This window comes from Fundulus heteroclitus, chromosome 17, assembly GCF_011125445.2.
Source record: "Fundulus heteroclitus isolate FHET01 chromosome 17, MU-UCD_Fhet_4.1, whole genome shotgun sequence".
NCBI classification, from domain to species: Eukaryota; Metazoa; Chordata; class Actinopteri; order Cyprinodontiformes; family Fundulidae; genus Fundulus; species Fundulus heteroclitus.
Window position 1 is genome coordinate 25351848 of NC_046377.1, and position 26214 is coordinate 25378061.

General features: G+C 50.8%; 3 protein-coding genes and 1 long non-coding RNA gene across 6 annotated transcripts; 1 reads left to right on the forward strand and 3 right to left on the reverse strand.

Annotated features, from left to right (window-relative positions):
- Positions 1-1343: 1343 nt before the first annotated feature.
- Positions 1344-8726, reverse strand: dusp16 (dual specificity phosphatase 16). Of its 2 annotated transcripts, XM_036149063.1 has the most exons (7): positions 8475-8726; positions 5773-5911; positions 4236-4396; positions 4005-4164; positions 3793-3916; positions 2572-3058; positions 1344-2520 (listed from the first exon to the last, which is right to left on the reverse strand). In XM_036149063.1, the coding sequence occupies exons 1-7, from the start codon at positions 8700-8702 to the stop codon at positions 1966-1968; spliced, it is 1854 nt and encodes a 617-aa protein (XP_036004956.1). In that variant the 5' UTR covers positions 8703-8726; the 3' UTR covers positions 1344-1965. The 2 variants fall into 2 exon arrangements, with proteins under 2 accessions (XP_036004956.1, XP_036004955.1); XM_036149062.1 differs by having other exon boundaries at positions 1344-3058.
- LOC118566592 lies at positions 7481-8398 on the reverse strand. Of its 2 annotated transcripts, none has more exons than XR_004933128.1 (3): positions 8372-8398; positions 8082-8295; positions 7481-7635 (listed from the first exon to the last, which is right to left on the reverse strand). It is a non-coding gene; the product is annotated as an uncharacterized LOC118566592 (long non-coding RNA). The 2 variants fall into 2 exon arrangements; XR_004933129.1 differs by having other exon boundaries at positions 8053-8295.
- Positions 8727-13574: 4848 nt separating the features above from the next.
- crebl2 (cAMP responsive element binding protein-like 2) lies at positions 13575-16231 on the forward strand. Its single transcript, XM_012876750.3, has 3 exons — positions 13575-13812; positions 14431-14628; positions 14839-16231. Exons 1-3 carry the CDS (start codon positions 13798-13800, stop codon positions 14995-14997), a joined length of 372 nt encoding a protein of 123 aa, XP_012732204.2. The 5' UTR covers positions 13575-13797; the 3' UTR covers positions 14998-16231.
- Positions 16232-16234: 3 nt separating this feature from the next.
- On the reverse strand, positions 16235-21624 carry gpr19 (G protein-coupled receptor 19). Its single transcript, XM_012876748.3, has 2 exons — positions 21326-21624; positions 16235-17986 (listed from the first exon to the last, which is right to left on the reverse strand). Exon 2 carries the CDS (start codon positions 17958-17960, stop codon positions 16722-16724), a length of 1239 nt encoding a protein of 412 aa, XP_012732202.2. The 5' UTR covers positions 17961-17986; positions 21326-21624; the 3' UTR covers positions 16235-16721.
- Positions 21625-26214: the final 4590 nt, after the last annotated feature.

A 26214-nucleotide genomic window follows, 5' to 3' on the forward strand; every position in this document is an offset into this window, starting at 1 on the left:
TTAGAACCGTTAGGACTTAAGAACTGTTACTTTAGAACTGATACGTTAAAACAATTAAAACCGCTAGAACTTTAAAACAGGTATATTTGAACCGTTAGAACTTAAGAACCTTTAGAACTGTTACATTACAACTTAAAAACAGTTACCTTAGAACCGCTGGGACTTTAAAACAGTTACTTTAGAACCATTAGAACTGCTGCATTAAAAACTTTAGAACAGTTACCTTAGAACTGTTAGGACTTTAGAACTGTTAGAACTTTAAAACAGCTACATTGGAACTGTTAGAACTTAAGAACCTTTAGAACTGTTCCGTTAGAACTTTAAAAGTTACTATAGAACTATTAAAACCGTTACATTAGAACTTTATAACAGTTACCTTAGAACCGTTAGAACTGCTACGTTAGAACTTTAGAACATTAGAAATTATGTTAGAACTTTAGAACTGTTATGTTAGAACTTTAAAACAGTTACCTTAGAATAGTTAGAACTTCAGAACCGATAGAACTTTAGAAGTTACCTAAGAACCGTTAGAACCGTTACATTAAAACTTTAGAACATTAGAAATTATGTCACAACTTTAGAACCGTTAGAACTTTAGAACGGTTACATTAGAACTTTAGAACTGTTAAGTTACAACTTTAGAAGTTATTTTAGAATGATTAGAACTTTAGAACTGTTACGTTAGAACTTTATAGTTACCTTCGAATAGTTAGAACTTCAGAACCGATAGAACTTTAGAATTTACCTTAGAACCATGACAACTTTAGAACCGTTAGAACGTGAAGCTGGAACGCTGCTCAGTGACTTTATCCTAAAACATGGTTCCTGAGTGGAACCGCCTCCCTGATGACCTAGCTCAGGTCTCCTGCAGAGCCGCTCTGTGTGGTCCACCTGAAGGAGAACCACAGAAGAAACAGTGGTTCTAAAGCCTGTGGAGAACCAGAACCATGCAGACCAAACCTTTATTGATCACCGATGAAAGAACGACACCTCTGGCTTTCAGTACCCGCAGAAACGAGACGTCAGTCCTGGAGACTCACCTGAGGTCACATGACTTCAGGTGAGTTCCTGTTTATTTTTCTCTGCTTCGTTATTCCATCCATCCAACAGTAGTGCAACGTTACCTGTGAGCCGAGGTCACATGACCTGCTGCTCCTCACACAGGTGAGCTTCAAACACCTGAGGGTCCACTGACCCAGTCTGATCAATCAGAACCTTCCAGACACTGACACCTGTTCATACCTGCAGGTCTGGTGATCATCCAATCAGAGAATCAATCAACCAATCAGAGAATCAATCAACCAATCAGAGAATCAATCAGAAAATCAATCAACCAATCAGAGAACCAATCAACCAATCAGGCGTTTTATACAATCAGGGAACGTGAATAAAGTCCAAAGAACCAAACATTGCTCCAAATATTGGAGCATCTTAGCTTTAAATGAAGGTTCTGTTGACCGGCGCCGCCTGCTGGCAGCATCCATGTTCCGGTCCAGAAACATGATCCGGGTCAGAACACAGAACACCATAAAGTCCAAACTGTCACTGATGAAAGTCTAAAACGTCTCTGTCCTCAGGTGGATCCAGTCATGGTTCTGATCCAGTTCCTTAGAGCCTAGTAAGCAGCTGCAGAACCAGATTGTTAGACAGACCCATCTCAGCTCCAGAACCAGAACCAGAACCTGCTCCCTGCTGGTGGAACAGAGGTAACTGATAATCCATGGGCTCCTTCAGTGTGGTTCCGTTTGGGTCAGTCCTCCTCAGAGCAGAACCTCTGTGGTTCTGCTCACTTCAGAACCGCTTGTGGGATTTAAGCTTATGTATTTCTCCCTGCTGGGTTTGATGAGTCCAGCAGAAGGTTCTGGTGGTTCTCTGTGGGCCCGCCGGGTCCTGGTGTTCTGAGTATCGGGCTGGGCCGCCTCCTGAGGCCCGGAAGGATGTGTTTGGAGTCCCGGCGCCGCCCGATCAGGACACCTGGATCACCTCCAGGCTGCTGGAGAACCGGGCCTGGGTGGAGAACCGGGCCTGGGTGGCGGCCCGGTTCTCCTCCCCGGCCCGGTTCTCCGTCAGCCCGTCTCCCAGCTCCATCTGGCAGCTGCGCCTCTTCAGCTGCTTCTCGAAGCTGCTCTCCTCGTGCCAGCTCCTCCTGGAGGCGCCGTGGTCCCCGGCACGACGCCCGCCGGCGCCGCGGCGCCGGACCGCCTCCAGGCCCAGCGGGCCGAAGCCGGCGCCGCTCAGGATGGAGGAGGAGGAGTAGAAGCGCGTGGTGTCGGAGGACAGGAACCAGCCGGCCGTCAGCGAGGAGGCCGAGACGGTGACGGGCCCCAGCAGGACGTCAGAGTGCCAGCCCTTCAGGGAGGAACCAGAACCAGAACCAGAACCGGGCTGGGCCAGGTGCTGCTGGCTGTGGGAGAGGCCCAGCAGGAAACCCGTGGTGTTCTCCTCCATGCTGCCGCTGCGCTGCAGGTGGTGCGGCCCGTTCACGGCGCCGGCCCGCGGCCCGGGGGCCCGCGGCGGCGGGGCTGGTTCTGACCTGGCGGGTTCTGACCCAGCGGGTTCTGACCCGGCCGGTTCTGACCCGGCGGGCTCCTCCTTGTCGGGGCTCTGCTCCGGGGTGGACTGCTCCGACACCTCCTCCACCGGGGAGAACTGGCAGGCCTTGCTGCTCGCCTCCTTGAAGCACGGCGCCTTGTAGAAGTCGTCTCCCGCGGCGCCGTGCGGCCCGAAGGCCCGGTGGGCGGAGCCTGAGCCCGGCTCGCCAAACGACTTGATGTCCAGAGAGAAGGAGCGCTTCAGGCGGGCGCTGTCCTCGGCGCCGTCCGCCAGCCGCACGCCGCCCAGAACCTCCGCCAGCTGCTCCGGGCCGTCGGCCAGAACGCTGGGCGGGGCCAGCGGCTCCGGCGCCGCCTCCTGCGGGTCGGCGGCGGGCGGCTCGGCGCCGGCAGACCCGGACCCGCTCTCGGTACCGTCGGGACTCTTGATGTTCTTCTCAAAGTCCAGCAGCTGACCCAGGAAGTTGAAGTTGGGCGAGATGGTCGGCCGCTTCTCCTTCACGAACCTGACGGGCAGAAGCACAGGGTCAGAGGTCAACCGGGCCACGCTAGAACCCACAACCGGGCCTGTGGGCCCAAAGTGTGGCGCCGGTACCAACAGCACCGCCTCAACAACGACAATAAATAAAACTAATAATCATCTACGATCACGCTGCAGGGAAACGCCACCCTGACCCGACCCGCTTCCACACGCGGTTCTGATTCTGATACGTATCGGGCTTTTTCAGCCGTCTCTACACGTCCAGAACCGTTCTGACAGAACTCTGATGGCGGCCGTGTTTAACGTGATCAGAACTGAGCACCAGGACCTGCAGTGAGGTCCAGAAGCCCGGTTCTGTTTAGCTGGTTCCGCTCTGGTTCTTCTCCATCCTGACCAGTTTGGACCTCAGCGGTTCCGGTGACGGTGGACCGCGGCACTGATCGTACCGGACCTTCTGACCCGGGCCTGGAGCAGGCCCGGGTCAGAAGGTCCGGAGGCGTGCGTCACTTCAAAATAAGAGCGCGTGGTACCAAACAGCTGCGGTTCTGGACGGTAACGGGTTGTAACAGAACTTCTGCGGTGTCATTAGCTCGGTACCACGGCACCGCCACAACGGCGCCACCAGCAGAACCAGGACCGGCTAGAACCGGTTCTGTCGTAGCGTCCCTCCAGACTCTGGACCGGACCTGGTTTAAAGAGACGGTGAGCCTGAAACCCAAGAAGCTGCAGTACGGTTCTGGTTCTGGTTCTGGTTCTGACCTGTACGCCTCGTCCAGAGACATGTCCATCCTCTTCATGATGTAGGCGATGGCGATGGTGGCGGAGCGCGAGATTCCCGCCAGGCAGTGGACCAGAACCCGAGCGTTGGAGGCCTTGGCCTTCTCTGAAACACAGCAGAGACTGGGCTGAGCGGGACCAGAACCGGCCCGGTTCTGGTCCCGGTTCTGGTCCCGCTCAGACACGACGCCCACCTATGAAGTCCACGGAGCGGTCCAACCAGGGCAGGATCTTCTCGCAGAACGAGTCGTTGACAGGAACCCGCAGGAAGTGGGTCTCTGGGATGAAGTCGGGTTTGGGGCAGGTGTTGCTGGCGTTCAGAACGTAGACGATGTGGTTCTGCTGCATCAGCTCCTGAAACGGGCCGCAACCGGGTCAGAACACAGAACCGCCACTCATAACCGGGACCGGGCCGTGTGAGTCACCTTGTTGAGGACGTCCCTCTGGCAGCCCAGGTACAGGTGCGGCAGGATGCGGGTCGGGCCGGCGCTGGTCACCAGGCAGGGCTGAGAGATGCAGGACGGAACCAGAACGGACTTCCCCTCACAAAGCCCGGGAAAGAGCCGGGAGAACTCACAGAACCCGCCTGGGGACAGAACCACACACATGAGCCGCTGTCCGGTCCAACTGGTTCTACTCAGAACCACCGTGTTCTGACATCAGACCATAAGAGAACCAAGGAAAACGGCAGCCTGGACCAGACCAGAACCAGAACCACGGTCCTGGCTCCAGCTAAAGAGCTGGTCCGTAGTGGACAGAACCGGTTCTGCCTGGAGCCGGGTCCGATCTCAAACTGAACACGTGGGAAATTAAAAACGAAGAATTTTGTCCTTCAGTTAAAGGAGGAAAAATTTACAATTTTCTTTCCAATCCAGAACCAAAAGGTTCTGTTTAACCCAGCGGATCTCCCATGGAAAACATCACCGAGGCTCACAGAACCAGAACCTAATCTAGTGGACTGACTGCATCCCTCAGCAGCTTCTTTCTCAGTTGAATCCACCATGCAGGCGGTTCTGATTGGACCAGAACTCACATGTTTGGACCTCTCCTGCTCATCTGAAGGAGGAGGTGCCGGTTCCCCTAAACGGGCCGAGCCTGACACCTGCTGGGGTGAACGGGTCGCTGCAGGGTTCTGGTCTCTCTGGGCAGAGAGGAGGTTCTGTAGATGAATAAGCAGCTTTGAAGATGTTCTGAAGTCCGTCGTCTTGGTGGATTTAGTTCTGTTTGGACCGAACCGTCACTCAGAACCCCAGTAGAACCCGCGGCACAGCGAGTTGGTGGTGGAACCACAAACCAGATCAATCTGGGTCTGCCCGGTAGAGACGGCAGAACCGGACAGAAGCCAGTAGGACTGAGTTTAGCTCCTGCAGATGGACCGGGCGGTACCAGAGGAGGTTCTGGACCACCAGGAGACGTTTCAGTGTGGGGAAAGTAGGAAATGAGGCAGAGACAGAGGTTCCTGTGCCTGAAGAACCGGCCTGGTCAGTGGGACGAGCAGAACCACAGGTTCTGTTTGTGTGAGCTCTCACAGTGGAAAGTTGAGGTCCGGTTGTTGCGTAACAGCAGAACGTCAGCGCGGTCAGAGGAGTCTGGAAGTTTGAGGGTGGAACCGCCGGAGCAGCGTGACTTCAGCGTTACATAACCTCCCTCAGAGGAGGAGGGAGAGTCCACTGAGCTCATCGGACCTCCTGAAGGTTCTGATCCACTCCAGCAGCTGCTGGGAACCCCGCCGGCACCCCCCCCAGCAGGAACCCTTGGTTCCTGGACCCCTTCTGAGTGTCTGGTCATCTGCACTGAGTTTGGATCAGTTAGCAGAACTAGTTCCTGACACGGTTTCATTGGTTCTGACAGGATTTAAAACACAGCAGCTCTGGACCAATCAGCATCCAGCGCTACAGGTAAGCTACAGGTAAGCTCCAGGTGTACGGCTGGTACTGAAACAGGAGGAGAGGAGGAACTGACCTGACAGGAGATGCACAGAGGGGAAGCTCCTCTCCAGCTTCACCAGCAGAACGCTGAGGAACGAGTCGGCGCCGAGAGCGGCCGGGTCCGAAGAGTTCTGATCGTAGACGACCACTTCCTGATCGGCCTGCAGCTCCAACTGACACAGAAACATCGATCACCCAACATGCTGGAAACCAGGTCACTTCCTGGAAACCACTTCCTGTCAGTCATTCCACTTCCTGTCAGAGTCATTCCACTTCCCATCAGTCATTCAACTTCCTGTCAGTCATTCCACTTCCTGTCAGAGTCATTGTATTTCCTGTCAGAGTCATTGTATTTCCTGTCAGAGTCATTGTACTTCCTGTCAATCATTCCACTTCCTGTCAGAGTCATTCTACTTCCTGTCAGAGTCATTCTACTTCCTGTCAGAGTCATTCCACTTCCTGTCAGTCATTCCACTTCCTGTCAGAGTCATTCCACTTCCTGTCAGAGTCATTCCACTTCCTGTCAGAGTCATTCCACTTCCTGTCAATCATTTCACTTCCTGTCAATCATTCCACTTCCTGTCAATCATTGTATTTCCTGTCAGAGTCATTGTACTTCCTGTCAATCATTCCACTTCCTGTCAATCATTCCACTTCCTGTCAGAGTCATTCTACTTCCTGTCAGAGTCATTCCACTTCCTGTCAGTCATTCCACTTCCTGTCAGAGTCATTCCACTCGGAGAAAACAAGTTAACAAGACTTCTTTAGGCTAATCCCCTGACTCCGCCTCTGACCCGTCTCACCCCCTGACTCCGCCTCTGACCCGTCTCACCCCTGACTCCGCCTCTGACCCGTCTCACCCCCTGACTCCGCCTCTGACCCGTCTCACCCCCTGACTCCGCCTCTGACCCGTCTCACCCCCTGACTCCGCCTCTGACCCGTCTCACCCCCTGACTCCACCTCTACCCCGTCTCACCCCCTGACTCCACCTCTGCCCCCTCTCACCCCCTGACTCCACCTCTGACCCATCTCACCCCCTGACTCCACCTCTGACCCGTCTCACCTCCTGACTCCACCTCTGACCCGTCTCACCCCCTGACTCCACCTCTGACCCGTCTCACCCCCTGACTCCACCTCTGACCCGTCTCACCCCCTGACTCCGCCTCTGACCCGTCTCACCCCCTGACTCCATCTCCGACCCGTCTCACCCCCTGACTCCACCTCTTCCTGTCTCACCCCCTGACTCCACCTCTGACCCGTCTCACCCCCTGACTCCACCTCTGACCCGTCTCACCCCCTGACTCCACCTTTGACCCCTCTCACCCCCTGACTCCACCTCTGACCCGTCTCACCCCCTGACTCCGCCTCTGACCCGTCTCACCCCCTGACTCCACCTCTTCCTGTCTCACCCCCTGACTCCACCTCTGACCCGTCTCACCCCCTGACTCCACCTCTGACCCGTCTCACCCCTGACTCCACCTTTGACCCCTCTCACCCCCTTACTCCACCATTGACCCGTCTCACCCCCTGACTCCGCCTCTGACCCGTCTCACCCTGACTCCGCCTCTGACCCGTCTCACCCTCTGACTCCACCTCTGACCCATCTCACCCTCTGACTCCACCTCTCACCCCCTGACTCCACCTCTCACCCCCCTGACTCCACCTCTGACCCGTCTCACCCCGACCCCACCTCTGACCCGTCTCACCCCCTGACTCCACCTCTGACCCGTCTCACCCTCTGACCCGTCTCACCCCCTGACTCCACCTCTGACCCATCTCACCCCCTGACTCCACCTCTGACCCGTCTCACTTCCTGACTCCACCTCTGACCCGTCTCACCCCCTGACTCCGCCTCTGACCCGTCTCACCTCCTGACTCCACCTCTGACCCGTCTCACCTCCTGACTCCACCTCTGACCCGTCTCACCCCTGACTCCACCTCTGACCCGTCTCACCCCTGACTCCACCTCTGACCCGTCTCACCCTCTGACTCCACCTCTCACCCCCTGACTCCACCTCTGACCCGTCTCACCCCTGACTCCACCTTTGACCCCTCTCACCCCCTTACTCCACCATTGACCCGTCTCACCCCCTGACTCCGCCTCTGACCCGTCTCACCCTGACTCCGCCTCTGACCCGTCTCACCCTCTGACTCCACCTCTGACCCATCTCACCCTCTGACTCCACCTCTCACCCCCTGACTCCACCTCTCACCCCCTGACTCCACCTCTGACCCGTCTCACCCCGACCCCACCTCTGACCCGTCTCACCCCTGACTCCACCTCTGACCCGTCTCACCCTCTGACCCGTCTCACCCCCTGACTCCACCTCTGACCCATCTCACCCCCTGACTCCACCTCTGACCCGTCTCACTTCCTGACTCCACCTCTGACCCGTCTCACCCCCTGACTCCGCCTCTGACCCGTCTCACCTCCTGACTCCACCTCTGACCCGTCTCACCTCCTGACTCCACCTCTGACCCGTCTCACCCCTGACTCCACCTCTGACCCGTCTCACCCCTGACTCCACCTCTGACCCGTCTCACCCTCTGACTCCACCTCTCACCCCCTGACTCCACCTCTGACCCGTCTCACCCCTGACTCCACCTCTGACCCGTCTCACCCCTGACTCCACCTCTGACCCGTCTCACCCCCTGACTCCGCCTATGACCCGTCTCACCTCCTGACTCCGCCTCTGACCCGTCTCACCCCCTGACTCCACCTCTGACCTGTCTCACCTTCTTCTTGGCCGAGTGCTGCAGCAGCTCGGCGATCTGCACCTTGTCCTGCTGCAGCCTCCTCTTCATCAGCTTGGAGCAGTTCACATTCACCGCCTCCAGGATGTGGGACGTGTTGTAGTCCACGAAGGGCCGGCTGTCGATCAGAACCACCCGGTCCAACCCGCCCTCCAGCAGTACCACCAGAGCTTCTGCTCCGATGGCTCTCACCATGCTGGGGCGCGGCATCCTGATCCGGTCCTGGCTCCTCTTCCCTCCCTCCCACCCTCCCACCCTCCCCACCCCCCCGCCTCACTGCTGCGGGCCCCCTCCTCCTCGCCCTCCTCTGTGCCGTTCGGGTCGGTGTCCCAGAACACAGACGCGGACAGAGGGCGACGCTCAGAGGCCGAGCGGGTCCATGGTGTTGGAGTTGTATGACGTCCTGATGAAGAGGAGCAGGTGAGGAAGAGGAAGTCTTCGTGAGGTCAGGAGGCTGTCTGGGGGAGGGGCGCTCTCCTCATCATAAGATTCCTGAAAACAAACAAACAGGCTGATCAGAACCGACTCAGAACCACACCATCACATTAGAACGTATGGGATTAAATGGTCTGATTGTTCCGTTTATATCTGATCATAAAGTGCGTTTCTATGCACCTGCCTTTATTCTCAATAGAACCACTCTGACAGGCACAGTTAGCAAATTCCCCTAATAAACAACCACAGAAGAAGAACTTCCATTTTTGCTAAACAACAAAAATAGTAAACAAACCAGTTTTATATGAGTTTGTCCTCTGAGCGCCCAGGTTGGACATCCACGACGTTTTTGAGCTTTTATTTTACTAACAGAAAGTTTTATCGGGATCCCGACAGTTTTGATCCCCGACGTTTTTCCGCCACTCACCAACGCAGAAACCCGTCACCGTTCCGTCGGTAATCTGATCCCCACAGGCGTTTATATGAACGCTGAAATAAATAAATCAGAGTAAACTACCCCTCTGAGTCAGAACCAGAACCAAGCTCTGCTCCAATGAAGGAAGAAGCACTTTGATGTGCATGAAGGTTCCTGTTCAACTCACCATCAGCTCTGAAAACATTGAAATCTGTTTGACTTTTCTGGAGCTTAAAGATCCAGAACGTTCCTAAAGGTTCCTCTGCTGATCAGACTGTTTCAGAGCGGACCCGTCCAGCAGAACGTTTCCTCCTCCTGGACCAGATTCTGGATCAGAGGAGAACCTCTGTAAGCTGAGATGTTCTGCAGAACGTCTGCTTGGACAGACACATTCAGAGAACGTCTGCAGAACCCGTCCCTCTGAAAACAAGGAGAACCGGGACGTTCCTGAAGCCTTACGATGGAGTTAAACTGGGATTATCCAGAAGGTTCTCCGTCAGACACATCCATCCAAACAGAACCTCTGAATGGACCCGTGTCCCAGGTGGTGCTTCAGGGAGAACACCTGAACCTCAAACTGGTTCCGACCCAAATCCGATCCGACATCGGTCTTTGAATTCTGGACTTTTAATCAGACAAAAACTTTGTCGTGTGACGACAGCCAATCAGAGGCCTCCTCCAGCTGACATCACCTGACTCACATGAACCTGCAGCGGCGCCGTACGTGTGCCAGGCTTTTCGTGGTTCTGATCAACAGAACCCTGTTCTGGGAAGGCGTTTCCCCTCACAGATGCTGGAGTTTGAGCGGCCCGACCAGGTGGTTCTGCACAGGTAACACACCTGAGGCTCCGGCCCACAGCCAGAAGCTTCCAGTCCAGTTCTGACGACTTGACTGGCTCTGGAAAAGATAAACGGACCTTTAAGCTGCACCAGAACCAGGCTTTGTTCTGTTGGGGTTGGTTCTAGAACCGGCTCTGACCACCTGTCACAGTTGGATTCTCACTTTCCGATCCGACCTGTTTGGGTCCGGTTCTGGTATGAAACTCAGACGGACCGAGCCGGTACCGACCTGAAAACCATTTAGAAAAAAAAACTAAAAAAGGCTCTAAACCAGAACCAGAACCCCGGCTCGGGTTACTGTGTCAGAGCCTCTGGGTTCTGCTGTGGTTCGACCAGAACCAGAGCAGTGGTTCCTGCTAGCCAAGATGGCGGACGCTCAAACCGACACCAAGGTCCAACTGGCTCTGCTTATTATCATAATCACTATATTATAACCATTTACGAACAAAACAGTACTTTGGGCCGAACAGAACCTCGCCAGCTGACTCCTCTCGGTGTGGAGGAGCAGCAGCTCTACTCTGATGAGAAAAGCTGCGCTGTCTCTTTAAGAAGGTGAAACTTTCGCTCTTAACTTGAATTAATGCTCCTTCCCGCTCACCTGTATCACCTGAAACCTGCCTTTAAGTCCCCGAACAAAGATCCAGCAAACCGAACCTGGAACCGCTTACTCCTCTGAACTGTATGACCCAAATGGTTCTGGGAACTTTGCTGATAAGTGAAACTACAGAACATCAGGGCTGTGACCCAAGCGGACCTCCGTCCTCTGGGTTTAACCCGGTTCCGCCAGACTGGGCTCAGAATGACCCATTTAAGCGGTTCCGATGAGCTCTGGCAGGCCTTGGTGATAGTATAAGCAGTCTAAGTTGGACCTGCTGGGAACGAATAAACTTTAAGGTGGGCCAGATGGGTTCGGGGCACTTTTGGATCGACCTGGCCGACCTTTCCAGAACTTCCGGGCTCTGAACCATCACCCTGATGCTCTCTGACATTTACCCGGACGGCCCGACGGTTAAACACCGACTGGCCGCCGCAAACCCGCCCAGGAACCCGGACTCGAACTTTAGGCCCCGGTAACCGAACTCGAACCGCCGCCGCGGCTTCGGACCTCAGCGGGAAATGTCGGCGAACTCACCGTCGGAAAAGTCTCCGTCACAGTCCGGCTAACAGCCTCCCCGTCCCGCCTTGTGTTCCGGGGGAAGTCCGCGGCAATGTAACGGAAATTAAAAGCCGAGAAGGGGAACCGAAGAGGCGACAGAGAGCGGCGCTGAGAACCGAAGTCCTGCCGCTGCCATAAGCGATGAGGTCACCGCGGTAAAAATAACAGCAAGTCGTCATCCGGAGCGGATCCGCTGGACCCGCAGGGCTCTTAAAGGGCCAGCGCACCACACGCTGCTCAGCGGAGGCGCCGCAGCGGCCTGTCCCTTTAAGAACACACAGATACAGAGAGAGAGAGAGAGACACATACACACATACACAGGCTACGGTAGGCTGGGACAGCCATGAATTAAATAAAAGATTATAAAGAAATATCTTAACAACCATTTATTAAAAGAAAATATACAACCATAATAAATAAGTATCTAATGAGAACACAAAATATAACCTCTTCAAAACTAATAATAAGCTAGCATGACAATAAATAAATAGCAATCTAATTATAAACAAATTAATTTGAATCAAATTAAAATTAAATAAGAATCAAATGTTTGAGGGAAAATTGGAACATTGATGACAAATAAATATGTTCTAATATTTAAATTTGATATATTTTATTGCAGACACATAGTCTATAACATAAAAAGGAATACGATAACAAGAAACAGAAATAGAATAAGAAGGCATGATAAAATAAAATGAATAATTGTATGTAAAACGAAATACTTATAATCATTTAGGAGGCAGCCATACCAGTGTAAAACCATAAATACTTTGTTTAATTTAAATTGATTGAATAGATCTGTAGCTAATCCCATAATAACAACCCAAAAAAATTAAAAGTGGACAAAATACATGTAGGTTTTAAACAGATTTATTTAAGGTTTATTTATGTATTGAATTTTGGAAGAAACATGATTATACCACATTATCTCACATTATAATGTTATTTTATTTAATTTGCTGCATTGAGGGGCCCAGCTGTGTGGCGTATCGCATATTTACGGTTGTTCTAAAGAAAAAGATTTAAAGTAAGATGGCCGCAAACAAACAGCAGAAATAGCGTCTCAGAGTGGACTCTGTGTCTAAGGGATTCAAACCTCAGACACTGGTGGGAAACACCTGAGCTACAGGGGAACCAGCAGGTGGTCCACGGTACCGGGGCAACACCAGGGATTCTGGTACCGACACCGATGGAGATGCGCTGACTCTGTCTTTGGTGCATGTTGGTGTCTGACAGGGACACCAGTGATACTTTATGAATCCTGACTGCTGAGGTCTGGACAGCTTTGTCCTCTCTGGTTGTGTAACAGGAAATCAGCCACATGCGGCTTCAGAGGGACAAAGAGCGGCGCAGAGAGCGGACAAAGGAAGGCCCAAGGTATCAAAAGTTTCTCATTCTGGAGCAATTAGCATGCATGGATAAGTCCCTGTGAAAACTGAGGCAGAGCAGAGGAAGGAGGACCTCGGAGATGCTCTGAGCTGCTATGATCCGACGCATTCATCAGGATCAGAACCGCCACGTGGTTCTGACAATAATGAACCCAAAGTAAAGAGGAACACGGTGCAGGAAGCTGTCACGGCTTATTGGGTCGGGTCAAACGGCGAGAACCAAACTAAGGACTTTTCCTGGGTTGAAGCATTTTGATGGGCCTGAGCTTCACCTGCAGGAACGAAGACGTTCCTCTGGTTTTTGTCTGAAAGGTGAAGGAAGCCCTGGATCTACTGCTTCAGGTTCCAACCCTCACCTGTGGTCCTTTAGATATGGACCAGGCCTAAAGAACCAGATCTTAGCTGCGAGCATCTGGGTTGACCATCTTCTGCAGGCAGCTGCTCTGCCTTAGGTAAGGTGTTTGGAGTGGAGCTGCTGCTCCTCCATATTAAAGGAGTCAGCTGAGGAGGTTCGTCTGACCAGGACGTCTCCATTAGGAGGTTTCCAGGCTTGGTGCGTTTGAAGCAGAACCGGGCCAATGCCAGAGGTGCCAGGGTGGACTACCTGGTCTGGGGATGCGCTGGAAGCTTCAGGAGGACCAGAACAAAGGTGGAGAGACGTGTCTGGGTGTCCTCTCTTGGACCTGAATCCATGACCGGATCCTGGAGAAACTAAGAACCAGAATCTGGACCATCCCTGGTAACAAGAGTTCTCCAAGAGTTCCCGGCGGTCCAGTTCAGGAGAATGTTGGTGCTGTGCCTTTTCTACTCCAGCAGGGGGCGGTGTGGTGCTGCAAGCGTTGAACGAGCCGGAGATGCCAGAACAGACGAAGAAGAGCGAGGACAGGAAGTGAAGATGTAAACAAAACAGAATTTTCCCTTATCTGGATCAAACAGAACCACGGTCCTGCTTGAGTTGGATCAGCTGGATCCCAACAGAACAGTCGTCCTGTAGCTGGGTCAGCCGGGCCATCTGTTTGGACTCGGTTCCGACGCCGATTCCCGGTCTTTGTTTTGTTTTGGAACGAAATGGAAGATAACAAGGTAAGCAGTTACTCTGCCGAACCGGGTCCGTCTAAACGAGCTGGGTCAGACAAACGAACCCGGTTAGAACGGAAGGCCAGGCGAGAGTACCAGACGCGGTTCTGATTGGTCAGGGTTCTGTCTCCGGCCCGGTTCTGTAGAGGTTCTACATACTTATCTCCCGCCCCGCTGCTGTTGCCTCTGGAAGGTTCTGCTGACAGCTGGAGGTCCATTAGCAGGTGTTCAGGTTTTATCTGCTTGGTTCCTCTGGAGGTCCAGACTGGGGTCCGAACTCATGCCGAGCAGGTTCTGAGACTGAGAACCAGTGAGACCACAGTCTGTTCTCATCAAACATCTGAAGTTGGACCCGCGGTTCTGGAACAGAGGGAGTTCCTTTAGGCTGTAAACTGTGTTGGCTGGTTTGGGCCGGTCCAGAACAGAACATCTGTAGGATCCAAATAAAGCCCAGATTCTGAATCTATTAAAGCTGACTGCTTCCCTCTCCTGCAGACTGGGTTCCTTCCGTTCCAGAACTCAGAGAGACGGTTCTCCTGCAGAACCGGGCCTCCGGTGGCCTGGTTCTCCTGCAGAACCGGGCCTCCGGCGGCCCGACTGACCCTTTCACTGTTCTTCCCTCAGATGGTGGCTGGAAAAGTGAAGAAGCCTGGAAAACGAGGCCGCAAGCCGGCCAAGATCGACCTGAAGGCCAAGCTGGAGCGGAGCCGGCAGAGCGCCAGAGAGTGCCGGGCCCGGAAGAAGCTGCGGTACCAGTACCTGGAGGAGCTGGTGTCCAGTAAGGAGAGAGCCATCTGCGCGCTGCGCGAGGAGCTGGAGATGGTGAGCTGTGGGTTTGGGTTCTCCGTTAGGAACCAGTGAAACCTGCAGCTGTTCAGGTTCTGCTCTCTGAAACCGGGCCGATATCCAGAACCATTTCATTATTCCTGACTGGTTCTGGGTCAGCCCTGTGGGCCGGCTAGCGGCAGAGTAAGCGCTTCGCCGGGGTTCTGCGGCGGCGCCGTCTCACCTGGTTCTGCTTCTCTCCTGCAGTACAAGCAGTGGTGCTCGGCCATGGATCAGGGAAAGATCCCGTCGGAGATCAAGGCTCTGCTGACCGGAGACGAACAGAAGATTCCTCAGAGCAGCGGCGGAACCAAGGCCTCCAAGAACCCGAAGAACAGCAGCAGCGGCGGCACCGCTCAGAGTTAGAACCACGGCGCCGCTCGTCCTCCACCTTCATTTCAGCCCAAAACTATCTGTGAACGTCAGCACCTCTGTGACCCGGTTACCCCCACATACCACCTGGTACCAGCTGGTACCACCTGGTACCTGCTGGTACCCCCACATGAAACATTTGTTCCTTCAGCCGGGAAACCATGAGAACGTTGATGGTTCTGTTTCCACTGATCTCAGCTCACATTGGTCTGTGTTGTCTAAATATCGCTGACAGCCAATCTGATCTTGTGTCTGCTTCCTGCGCTCTCACCTGCACAGGTGACACTCGGAGCAGCTTACCTGCCGTCTCATGACGCTGTGACGGCTTCCAGCTGCTCAGACGAGGACGTTTGGTTTTCATCGTCTTGCTAAATGTCAGAGTTTCTGTTTTAGCGTCATAGATGCGAGGTTTCTGGTGGTTCTGGGTCTCTGGATCAAATAGAAATGTTTTACCAGATTCTGGACCAACCTGTTCTCAATCTGCTGCGCCCAAATTAAATAAAAACTAGTTTTCTTTCCTTCAGGATCAGCTGGTTCTGGATCATGGTTCAGAAACAGCGGGTTCTGTATTGTTAGAATTTCCAGTTCTGGGTTAGCTGGTTATGGATCAATGCACTCTAGACCAGCTAAAGACTTGGATCAGTGGTTCTGGATCAGCCAGTCTGAATTTAGCGGGTCGGAGATTAGTTGGATCAGGATCAAAGGAAATGTTTGAGACAGCTAAAGATCAGCCTGTTCTAGATAAGCTGGTTCTGGATCCGGTCTTACTAGATAAGCTGGTTCTGGATCAGATTGGGATGAACGGACATTATTTTAGACCCAAATAAACTTTGTCTGCTTCAGTTCAGTGAGTCCTGAACCATTTAGTCTTAGATCCGCTGGATCTGGATCAACTGATCCTGAATCAGATCCGAATCAAATTAAGATTTATTCTCCAGATGGTTCTAGACCAGCTGGTTTTTTCCTAGCTGGTCCTGAATCAGCTGGCTCAGTACCAGCCTGCTCTGGATTAATCCAGTGTTGGATCAGCCGGTTCTGGACCCTGTGGATTTGTTTTTGGTGTGTTCTGTTTCCTTTGAGGTTCCTGAACCAGGTTCTGCTGATGTAATCCTCCTGAATGTCGTCTTTCTTCCTCGTAGCAGAAGCACTTTGTGAAATCTGAAGAATATTTGTAGCTTTTACAAAACTTTAGTTTGTCAAAGCAAATAAAACCGATTATTCATTCTGATTCTCTGTTAGCCTTCTGTTTTATTTAGTCATCAAGTGTTACTGCACATTTTCACAATGTTTACCAGAACCCGGTTCTGAAATATTTCCTGGAGACCCTCCCAGCTCCTCCGGTTCTGTTTCTTGTAACAGCTAACAGCTAAAGTTAGCCTACGGCGCCACCTACGGACCACAGTACACACATTTACTAACTTCCCTCTAGCTGGCAAAAGCTTTCAGCTTTGGTCCAGTTATTGAGGTAATCAGAACCAGCTCGTGGTTCTGTTAGGATCCAGTAAAGCAGCACAGCACATGTCAGCAGTAATACATCAGTCTTTACTAGCGTTAGCGTCTAGCGCACATTACAGAAGCAACAGTTGGTGTCCACTGGCTGCGTTGACGAAGCGACATGAAAACCTGTTTCTGAGGCGGAGCGTAGAAAAAGATGGCTGCCAGGAAAAAGCCCTTCATACAAGACAAACATCCTGGGAGTCTGAGTCGCCCACAGGGGCTCACACAAAGGTGTTGGGGGGGTTGGTGTTGGTGGGCCAGGCGACCTTCTTCTCCTTAGTCTCTCGGTCAAAGGCGTCGTACACAGAGTCCTTGGTGATGGACTTTGCGTGGACGGGGATCTCCACCACCCCGACGTAGTTCTTCTTGGCCATGCGGGAGCTGGCGGTGATGGTGTAAGCGTTGCTCCGGTAGCACTTCATGGACGACATGCAGAAGGTTTCCCGCATGCCGCGCCGGAAGTTGGCGTTGTAGACGGAGTAGAGGGTGGGTTTGGAGGCTGTGGAGCTGAAGCAGATCCAGGCGACGGTGGTGAAGAACAGCAGATCCTCCTTAGGGTGCCACAACTGGGCGACGTAGAAGGGTGTCCAGGTGAGGAAGAAAACCGAGTTCAGCATAAGGAACATCTTGATGGTCTTCACTTTAGTCCGCGGGACGATGTTCATGGTCCGACGCACCGTCAGGCCGTCGGCACCGATCCTCCAAATGTAGCGGACCACCCGCTGGTAGAAGGAGACTATGAGTCCAACCGGCAGCAGAAAACCAACCAGAAGGTGAACGGCAGCGTAGGTAATGCTGCCCCAGCTGTCTGGGAGGAAGAACTCACAATGACTCTCTGCTGGTCCATAAAAGAAGAAACAGGGGGCGATGAAGGCTGCGTCAAACAGCCACGAAGCCAGAATCATCTTCTTGGCCTTTTCCCTGGACACTTTGAAGCTCAGGGGATAGACGATGGTGTAGAACCGGTCTACGGAGATGGACAGCAGGACGTACACCTGAACGCCGGGGCACAGGTGCTGCAGGTAACGCACCACCTTGCAGGCGGCAGCACTCAGGGGCCACTGTCCGCCGACCACCTGCAGAAGGACAAACGGCGCCCAGCCGAGGCTCATGAGCAGGTCGGCACAGGCCATGGACACCACAAAGTAGTTGGTAGTGGACTGAGTGCGTCGGCTCCTGTGGATGACCAGGCAGACCAGAGCATTTCCCAGGACAGACACCAGCCAGAGGACCCCGAAGACCAGGCTGAGGACAGCGAGCTCTCCTGAGGTGAGCTCACTGGAGGCAGAGGTGGCGTTGGGCTGGCTGAAGCTGGAGCCCTCGAGGCTGTTGGTGGGTAAGGTGGCCAGGACACTGGAGTTTTCTCTCTTGGACGAGTTAACGGACATCTGATACATGAAGAATGGCGAGTAGAGGGAGGGATTCACACGAACGGTGTTTGCTGACTGAGCATACACCATTTCTCTAGCGCAGCGTCACAGATGAGCTGTGGAGACACAGAAACAGAGAGTCAGTACGACAGACAGAGCCCACAATGTTCTGGACGTTCTGTGAGAAACTGCTGCTGGACCGTCAGAGGTACCCGACCTGCTGAGGCGAGAACCCAGCTGGTGAAACATGAAGCTAACAGGTAATTAATTAACAGGTAATTCCTTAAGCTTATCAGTCATTTATAGCTGGTTTCCAGCTAAAATAAGATGTAGGAATTCAGTAGGAAAGACCGTTCAGGTCTTCATGGCTGGTATTCTGCAGTTATGAGGACATCTGGATGAAAAGGGACGCTGATAACTACGAACTGTTAACCTTGGTGACTGTTTCTAATTCCTCAGCCTGGTTAACATCAAACTCTGGTCTCTAGCTGGTCGACCCTGGTGGGTTTAGTGCTTTACTGGAGCTAACTGGTCAACATGGAGGCCAATCAGGCGGTGATGGACCCGTCTGTTGGGTTGGTCGTGAGTAGAGAGCAGAATAAATCACATGGTTAGCAGACCAATGCGTCTATAGGTGGTTGTGTGGATTATCTGAGTGGTAAGAAGTCTGGTATTGGTTAGTCAGTTGGTTAGGGAGTTAGTTTAATTAGCTGTTAGTTGGGTGGCCTTCTGCTGGCTGGTCAGAAGACTTTAAGGTAATATCAGGTCTTTAGATGACTGCAGTGGTTGGTTAGTAAATGCATTGATGCCTGGAGAGCAGAAAGCTGGTTACTAGTTTGGTTCATTGGTTAATTAGTTGGTATTTAGGTTAACCAGTTTTTAATGGGTTGCTTTGTAAGTGTGAAGCCCAGCTGGATAGCTGTATGGTTGGTGAGGTCACTTAGAGGCTTGGTAGATCTGAAGATGAACAGCCGTATAGTTAGTTGGTCAATAGTGGATTTTATTAGTTAGGCTGGTGTATTACTTGGAATTTAGGTTAATGTGTTTGTTTAGTTGGCTGGTTTTTAATTTGCAAGGTGAGCCAGGTGTCCTCTGTTGGTTGGGTAGTTAATAATAATCCAGGTAGAGAGGAGAAAAGGATTAGGCAGGTTCTCTGGACGGGTTCTCCTCTGTCCAAAGGTTTCACCTCTTCTCCAGGAGTTCTTCAGGTAAACTCAGGATTTCCTGCAGAACCTTCACACAGTGGATCAACAAGTTTAAGGGTGACAGTGAAACTGGTTGCTCATGTGCAAAAGAGGACCATCAGCCTTATTGTTCCCAGGGGGCTGACTCAGTAACAGCCTCCAGCCCAGTTTAACGACTCTTCTCTCAGACCAACGTTCCTCTCTGTCCAGGACGAGAACATCTTCTTCCCTAAAAGAGTAGACCGCCTGAGACGAGAGTAGACGCTGATGCTGCTGGTCTGTGCCGGGTTGTTCTTCTGGCCAGTGGCTGCTTTGTTCCCCCCCGATGTAGAACTGGTCCAAGTCCTCCTGGCAGACGCAGCATTGCTCTGTTGGTGCCGGGGGACCGGATCTTTGGGGGGAACCGGCCTTTACCCCGATGTGTTCTGGTTCCTGCTTTTGTCCTGATGGCTGGAGTCTTCTCTGCTTTGGGGAAAGCAGCTGGGATCCCCACATCGCTCTGGGGCCGTCTAGTGTGTTATCGCTCCTTCTCCGTGGCTCCTGGGGACGTTCTCTGCTCTGTGACCTCCTGATGATAATAATAATAATAATAATAATAATAATAATAATAATAATAATGACTCCTAAGCTGAGCTCAGCTGGGTGATGGGAGTCAAACCGTAGGTTCTGTCTGGGTTTATGCTACACCTGGGTTTAACCCTAACCAGGAAAGCCAACCTTCCTTTCTTTGCATCCTCTCATGTGAACTTGCAGAAGAGACGAAAGGAACCCGTCCAGAGGACATATTAGATGTTTAAGAGACCCGATGACCGGTTGGTTAGATGATAGTTAATCAGGCTTAGTGGTTGGTGAATGGTTTGGTTGATGGTTCAGTTTATCCCTGAGTTTCTGTGCAGATCAGCTGAGTGGCCAGCAGTTTGGTTCATTGACAGGTTAGCTGGTAGAAAACTGATGAGCGTTTAGTTGGAGAGATTCAGATGAAAGAAAAATGATCCAATGAAAAGGCTGGAACAGCAGTTTGGTTCAACGCTCGGTTTGGTTGGTGGGTTTTTACACCAGCAGCTGAATTTAATGTGAGATTGGGTCAGTAGTTGGGTTCATCGGTTAAACAATGACGCATCAGTACCAACCTGAAACCCTCATGAACAGTTCATCCCCAGAGTTCCTGATTTCTACTCCCTCCCTGGGACCAGTTCACAGTCTGAAGGGAACCCAGTCTCCTCCGAGGGAACCCATTAAGGAACCCAGGAGAGAACGCTGTGTGTTTATAGACGCTGCCCTGCTGACTCGGCTGGGTTTACTCGTTAGGGTTTACTCGTTAGCAACCTCTGCCAACCTGCCGGCACGAGTCAGGCAGAAGACAGAACAAGAGATCCGGATCATCTCCGTGATAGAAAACACTTTTCTTTGAGCTTTAAGCTCCCAAACAAACCTGCAGAGGTGTGACTAAGATCTGCTGATGAATAACCGCTGAAATAAACCGGCTACTGCAGCGAGGACCCAGTGGAAACATATAAAAACATGCTTTATCTTTTTATCTTGCAGATAAAAGTGCATTAAAATACATTAAACCAATCAAATAACCACAGAGCCAGAGCAGCGGGACAGGACCCGGGTAGAACCTGGTCAGAAGAACTTCCGTCTGAAGCCTTTAGAACCGTTCTACATTATTCTTTTTCCTCATAAAATTAAATTTCCAAATGAAGGGAGAATTCAGATCAATAAAAATACGAACCAGTTTAATTCGCCGGTTTTTGCACAAACAGGAAATTACATTTGGTTCCATTTTGGTGCCAATTAAGACATTTTAAATCTAATAACTAAAAAAGGAAAGGTGTCCTCTGAATGGAACCCGTCCCTCAGGGAGCAGTGGGGACCATATGGGGCCCCGGCTCTGGCTCAGGGACCCAGCTGGGATCCGAACCAGGGACCTGGCATCCACTCCCTGATAACCAATAAAACAACAGAAATAATTATATTCATCTGTTTTAAAATTAGCTTTAATCTCCAGAAACGAACAGAAATTCGGTTCTTGGTTCTGATTTGATCGGACCCGGTTCGTCCAGAAGCAGAAATGATTGTTTTCATGGCTGCTGGATGGGCCCATCAATAACACCTGGTTCTGGTCCAGCAGGCCGGTTCTGGTCATTTATCAGCCCTGCCTCCATCTTCATCACTGCCTTTAAACCCAACCTGGACCACGCATGGAAAAATACCGGGCCGTCCGAACCCGTTTCTAAACCGAACCGTAAAAACCGAACCGAGTCTTACATGTTCGGCATCGCTAGAACTTCCTGACGTCGCTGTTGCTCCTGGAAATCTGGACCTCCATCCTGCTGGTAAACAAGCCGTGGCGCAGCGCCAGCGACGCGCACCGATCTGCTGCTGCTGGACGGAACCGAGCCCGCGATCCGGCCCGGTTCGGCGGGGTTCCGTGTCCGTCACAGAACCCGGATCAGCGGGAGGAAGAAGCGCTTCATCCCGGAGGCTTTTCAGCAGGAGGAGGAAGAGGAGGCGGCAGACATCATGGCTGTCGGTCCTCAGGATGAAGGTGATGATGAAGAGGAGGAGCAGGGCGGGCTGAGCGCCTTCCGGGGCCCCGGGCCGCCAGCAGGGCCCCATTCAGGAAAACACGGCTGGGTTCCACTATTCTAGCTTATTAGACTCATAAAATCACATCGCGGGTCCAAACGGTTCTGTCAAGCAGACGTTGAATTAATGGAACCAGAACCGTTCCAGCCCACATTTCCAGATGGGTCCAAACGGTTCTGTCCACCAGCACCATGTTCCAGACAGGGACCATAACAGCACTAAAGACATTAAACTTCTTCTATGCACTGGTGCAGAAACCATAACTGAATTAATTTTTTACCTTTACAGTTTTACTCTCACAAGGATTTAAAAGTTAGTTTCACGTTGAGCTTCAGCCGCATTGAGCTGCCATCAGTTCTGCTAACCTTAGGATCAGGAGAAACCTGCAGTTCCAGAGCCACACGTGGCTCACTTAATATCATTAAACGGTTAAACAGTTAAACAAACTGTTTTATTGGCTCGTTCTTTTGTTCTGTGCCCCCATAAAAAAACACTGTTCCCCTAGCAGCTAGCTGCTAGCTGCTAACATCATGGGTCCCTCAGCAGGTTCATCAGTGATGACACCACAGGCTGTTTTCATGCCTGATTCTCACCTGTTCTCAGGTAAAGTCAGAGAATTATGGATGGCCCATAAAACATTCGGTCCTTTTTGAAGCGCTCATCAGTGTGTGATCCTGGGTTCCCGTCGCTGGGAAAGAAAGCGATTAATGACGCCTTTAAACATCTTTATGGTTCCTGTTCTGGTCGATAACGTCCAGCAACGGCTCTGGTGGCCAAACAGAAAAACCATTTTACACTCGTCTCTCCCATTTTAGACTCCATGACTCCAGAGGTTCTGGTAGAGAGCAGAGGTTTGCTCCTTGGCCCAGAGTTGGTAAAGTTAAACGTCTTTTAGCGTCTTTTAGCATGTTGGGATGTTCTTTCAGGATGACGCCTAGTCCTAATTTATTTCTATTCTATTGAGTTGAGTTGAAGGATTATGTTACAAAGTTCAGCAATAATTACTTATGTTAAACAAAAATCAAGTTTCAGTCGTTGGAAAACATCTTTAGTTTGGTTAGGAAATCAACTGTTGCTAATAGAACTTTATGCACGAATTAGCCAAACCTCCAGAACCCCCAGAACATGTTCTCACAGCACAGGAACTCAGGAACTGGGTCGTTTCTGTTATTTTGTCTCAGAGATGATGGAAGATGTGACGCTCTTGGCTCTGACTGGCTGTGAGGCAGCGCTTTCTTTCAGTTTGTCTCCACGTAGAAACCTCTCCAGCATTAGTTATAGTGACAGATCTGAAATCAGCGTATTCAAACCAACCGTGAGAATAAAGTCACTTTAGTGCAATCTTCCTCTCCACTGTCACCACATGCATGCTCAGTATGAGGGATTGCTGCAAAGCCAACAACCCAATGCCAACAACTGTCCGCCGTGGCTCCAGGTTCATCCAGCAAGAGGGAACGCTGCAAGGCAACGACTGGATGCAACCTGCAGGGTTTCCCGAGAGAAAAAACATTTAATCAACCTGAACAATAAACTGAACTTGAGCAGTTAATTAGGATCCATTTGGGAATCTCTGTCTGGATGATTGGACTGAATTGAGACGACGTGTGGAGAAGTGGCGGCATATAAATAACCTGAACTGGTAGTCGGACTTTTCAACCTCCAGGTGGGAACATCTAACTGGAACGGCCTTAAAGTCGGCCCAACATGATGGCTGCTACTCGCAGCAGCGTTGAGTTAAACCTCATACCTGCTACTGTTTGTAGCATCTTTCTGTGATTTATGTAACATTTAGTCAGTCGTACAGGTGCTGCCTGTCAGTGTTCATCAGATGGGATGCTTCAGCTGTTTATCTGCAGAAAATACCGCCTAGAACAGCGTTACTGTTTTAACAACAGAGCCAGCGTCCGTGTTTTTCACACCAACCTTATTTACATGAAATCCTACAGGTGCAACACAGGAGCCATGTGACACATTTGTAGCGACAACAGGCGCGTATTTGGCGATTAAGGTGCGTTCACACCAGGCGACAGTAATTGCGATGGCTGCGAAGCGACAGTCGCTGGAGTTAAAAAATCTAAACTTTTGAGTCTTGTCGCGTTGTGACAACCAATCAGGAAGTGGGTGTGACTGTGAGGTGAGTTGAAGGACTGCAGGGGAGAGAAAGCTGTTTTCATTCAATGTGGAGGACAAGTTGATGGTGGCGGTCTGCCGTCGCCCTGAGTTGTATGACTCAAGCAATTATTTCTACTGAGACAAGGCCAGAAAGGACGGAGCCTCGAGAAGAGTGAGTGGAGAGGCTGGAGTGGCAGGGAAGTGAAAGCGTCACTAGATGGCGCCCTGGTGCTGCTGGATTCTGGGTTGTCGCCCGCTGGGGGAATTGCTGACAATGTCAGGTGAGCGACAGCATGGAAATGTAGTAGCATTGTTACCAAAAACGCATTCAGTGAGAGAACCTTAAGTGTCGATGTTTATGTCTAATTGTTGATGTTTACGTCTAATTGTCGATGTTTACGTCTAGACGATGTTTACCTCCAACAACTTCTAGTTGTTGATGTTGACGTCTAATTGTTGATGTTGACGTTTAATTGTTGATGTTTAATTGTTGATGTTTACGTATAATTGTCGATGTTTACGTCTAGACGATGTTTACCTCCAACAACTTCTAGTTGTTGATGTTGACGTCTAATTGTTGATGTTTACGTCTAATTCTCAATGTTTACGTCTAATTGCTGATGTTGACGTTTAATCGTTGATGTTTAATTGCCGATGTTTACGTCTAATTGCCGATGTTTACGTCTAATTGTCGATGTTTACGTCTAATTGTCAATGTTTACGTATAATTGTCAATGTTTACGTCTAGTCGATATTTACCTCCAAGTGTCTATGGTCACATCTAATTGCTGATGTTGACGTTTAATCGTTGATGTTTAATTGTCGATGTTTACCTCCAAGTGTCTATGGTCACATCTAATTGCTGATGTTGACGTTTAATCGTTGTTTAATTGTCAATGTTTGTCTAATTGCCGATGTTTACGTCTAATTGCTGATGTTTATGTCTAATTGTCAATGTTTACGTCTAGTCGATATTTACCTCCAAGTGTCTATGGTCACATCTAATTGCTGATGTTGACGTTTAATCGTTGATGTTTAATTGTCGATGTTTACCTCCAAGTGTCTATGGTCACATCTAATTGCTGATGTTGACGTTTAATCGTTGTTTAATTGTCAATGTTTGTCTAATTGCCAATGTTTACGTCTAATTGCTGATGTTTATGTCTAATTGTCAATGTTTACGTCTAGTCGATGTTTACCTCCAACATTTTCTAGTTGTTGATGTTGACGTCTAATTGCTGATGTTGACGTTTAATTGTTGATGTTTAATTGTTGATGTTTACGTATAATTGTCAATGTTTACGTCTAGTCGATATTTACCTCCAAGTGTTGATGGTGACTTCTAGTTGTTGATGTTGACGTGTAATTGCCGATGCTTACAGCCTCTGCTCCTCCTGCCATGATCAGATCGCCTCTATAAAAGGAGACGTTGGTGTCTGCTTGCTCTGATTGGCTCCACGCTGATGAAGCCTGCTGTTGCAGCCAGTTGCCATGATAACGGCAGCACAGAGGAGACGTTTCCTGCAGGCCGGTTTCTAAGGGAAACTAAAGCGGAGGCGTAAGAAGCTCAGAGGACATGGAAGGTTCCAAACGTGTTCTCCATACGTTCTTCAGCCCTGAATGTATGGTTTCAACCCAAAATCAGAAAAAGGATCAAACTGATGTTGAAATCTTCCAGATGTTTCTATTCTGCGACGTGGATTCTCCAAACTAGGAGAGATACGTCGATGGAAAAGCATGAAATAAAAACTGTTTTAGGTTCTTTAAATGTTACTCACTCTGCGGCCCAAGCTGGTGTAAAGATGCTGCCCAACATGTATGTCAGTGCAGAATAATCAAAGAAGGTTCTGAATGAACCCGTTTTCACAGAATAACATGATTCCTGGGTTCCTTTTTCTTTTTCTCTGATGTGTTGAGAAGGAAAATTATCCAGTGAAATGTTTCTGTACGCAGGTTTTCCTCCATTCAGGATGTCCCTGTTGGAACAATCGGACCATTAAGCTAAACGACACCGGATAGTCAGAGCCTTTAATCAGCCAGGCACACGTTGATTGGTAGAACCATCGGTTCTCCATCTGGGAACCAGTAACAGAGGATTGGTTCTCTGCTAAAACAACCTTAGCATGGAAGAGTGTTTCTACGAAGCTGCTGATTGGCTCTGTTAGTGACCCCAGGGTTACAGATCCAATTAACTCAAAACAAGTGGTCAGAACCAAGCTGAACAGGGTTCTGTAGGTTGTTAAAATGAACTGGGTCAGAACCACATGCCAACAACTGTTCTAAACTGGAGTTCCTAAAAGCTCAGAACCAGGTGGATTACCTGGGGTTAGTCTGGGTCTGAACAATCTCAGAGCAATGCCCAGACCAGAACCAGAACATGGTCAGAATATTTTCTAAACAGGATCAGAACCTGGCCTCAGTCACAGTTTTGACAGAACAGAACCAGGCACTGCTGC